The sequence below is a fragment of the Notothenia coriiceps genome, unplaced genomic scaffold (assembly GCF_000735185.1).
Source record: "Notothenia coriiceps isolate Sejong01 unplaced genomic scaffold, NC01 NC01_scaffold00009193, whole genome shotgun sequence".
In the NCBI taxonomy this organism is placed as follows: domain Eukaryota; kingdom Metazoa; phylum Chordata; class Actinopteri; order Perciformes; family Nototheniidae; genus Notothenia; species Notothenia coriiceps.
The window spans coordinates 316492-317369 of NW_011341894.1; the positions used below are offsets into that span (position 1 = coordinate 316492).

The 878-nt window shown below is 39.1% G+C and overlaps 1 protein-coding gene across 1 annotated transcript in view; it reads left to right on the forward strand.

Annotated features, from left to right (window-relative positions):
- Positions 1 to 878, forward strand: part of cwf19l2 (CWF19 like cell cycle control factor 2) — a 23437-nt gene that overhangs the window by 2465 nt on the left and 20094 nt on the right. The window contains exon 2 of the mRNA XM_010770768.1: positions 235 to 345. Coding sequence (XP_010769070.1) covers positions 235 to 345 — 111 coding nt within the window. The remainder of the gene's footprint in view (positions 1 to 234; positions 346 to 878) is intronic.

Below are 878 nucleotides of genomic sequence, written 5' to 3' on the forward strand. Positions count from 1 at the left end.
GGCCCGCCACAAATAAATCAATGTATGGGAAACACTGGAGTATAATGTGAAGACTGTGTCATTCCTTAATTAATGCCACACATGTATTCCTCTACTGACTTTATTCACCATTAACCTTGATATTTCCATCACAAAAAAGGAGACTAAATATGAAACAACTAATTTGGGTGTGCACTAACTTTGAAATCGTTTTTCTTTTGAATAATCTCTCTTATTTACAATTGTTGTATTCAGGCCAAGGAGCAGTATGACAAGGCAGAAAGAAGGAAGGAGCTCAAAAGGCAGAGAGGGGAGGACACCTGGATGCTTCCTGAGATCAACCAGAGGCTGCAGGAGATGGAGGAAGTAAGATACAAAGAGATTGTTAGATTGTTAAGTCTTTGTAAAGTGTACTGTTCCTCAAACATTCATCACTATGTTGCCGTTATGTCATTGTATCCAACATTTATGAACCCTCTTACTCCCATTATTTTTGATTAATATCGAAGCCATTATGCAGATAAAAGACAGCGAGGCCTTGATGATATTCATAGTGGTTTCCAGAAATCAAATGGTGTAGTTCATCATACTTTTAGGAAACACCCTTGGATAGAGACACATGGAGTAAACAAGAGGAGCCACATGGTTATCATCATGATAACCATGTGGCTCCTCTTGTTTACTCCATGTGTCTCTATCCAAGGGTGTTTCCTAAAAGTATGATGAACTACACCATTTGATTTCTGGAAACCANGCATAATATCGCAATCGATCAAAATTTTATCGCGATCCCGAACCGAGATCGAATTATCGCCCAGCCCTACTACACCATTTGATTTCTGGAAACCACTATCAATATCATCAAGGCCTCGCTGTCTTTTATCTGCATAATGGCTTCG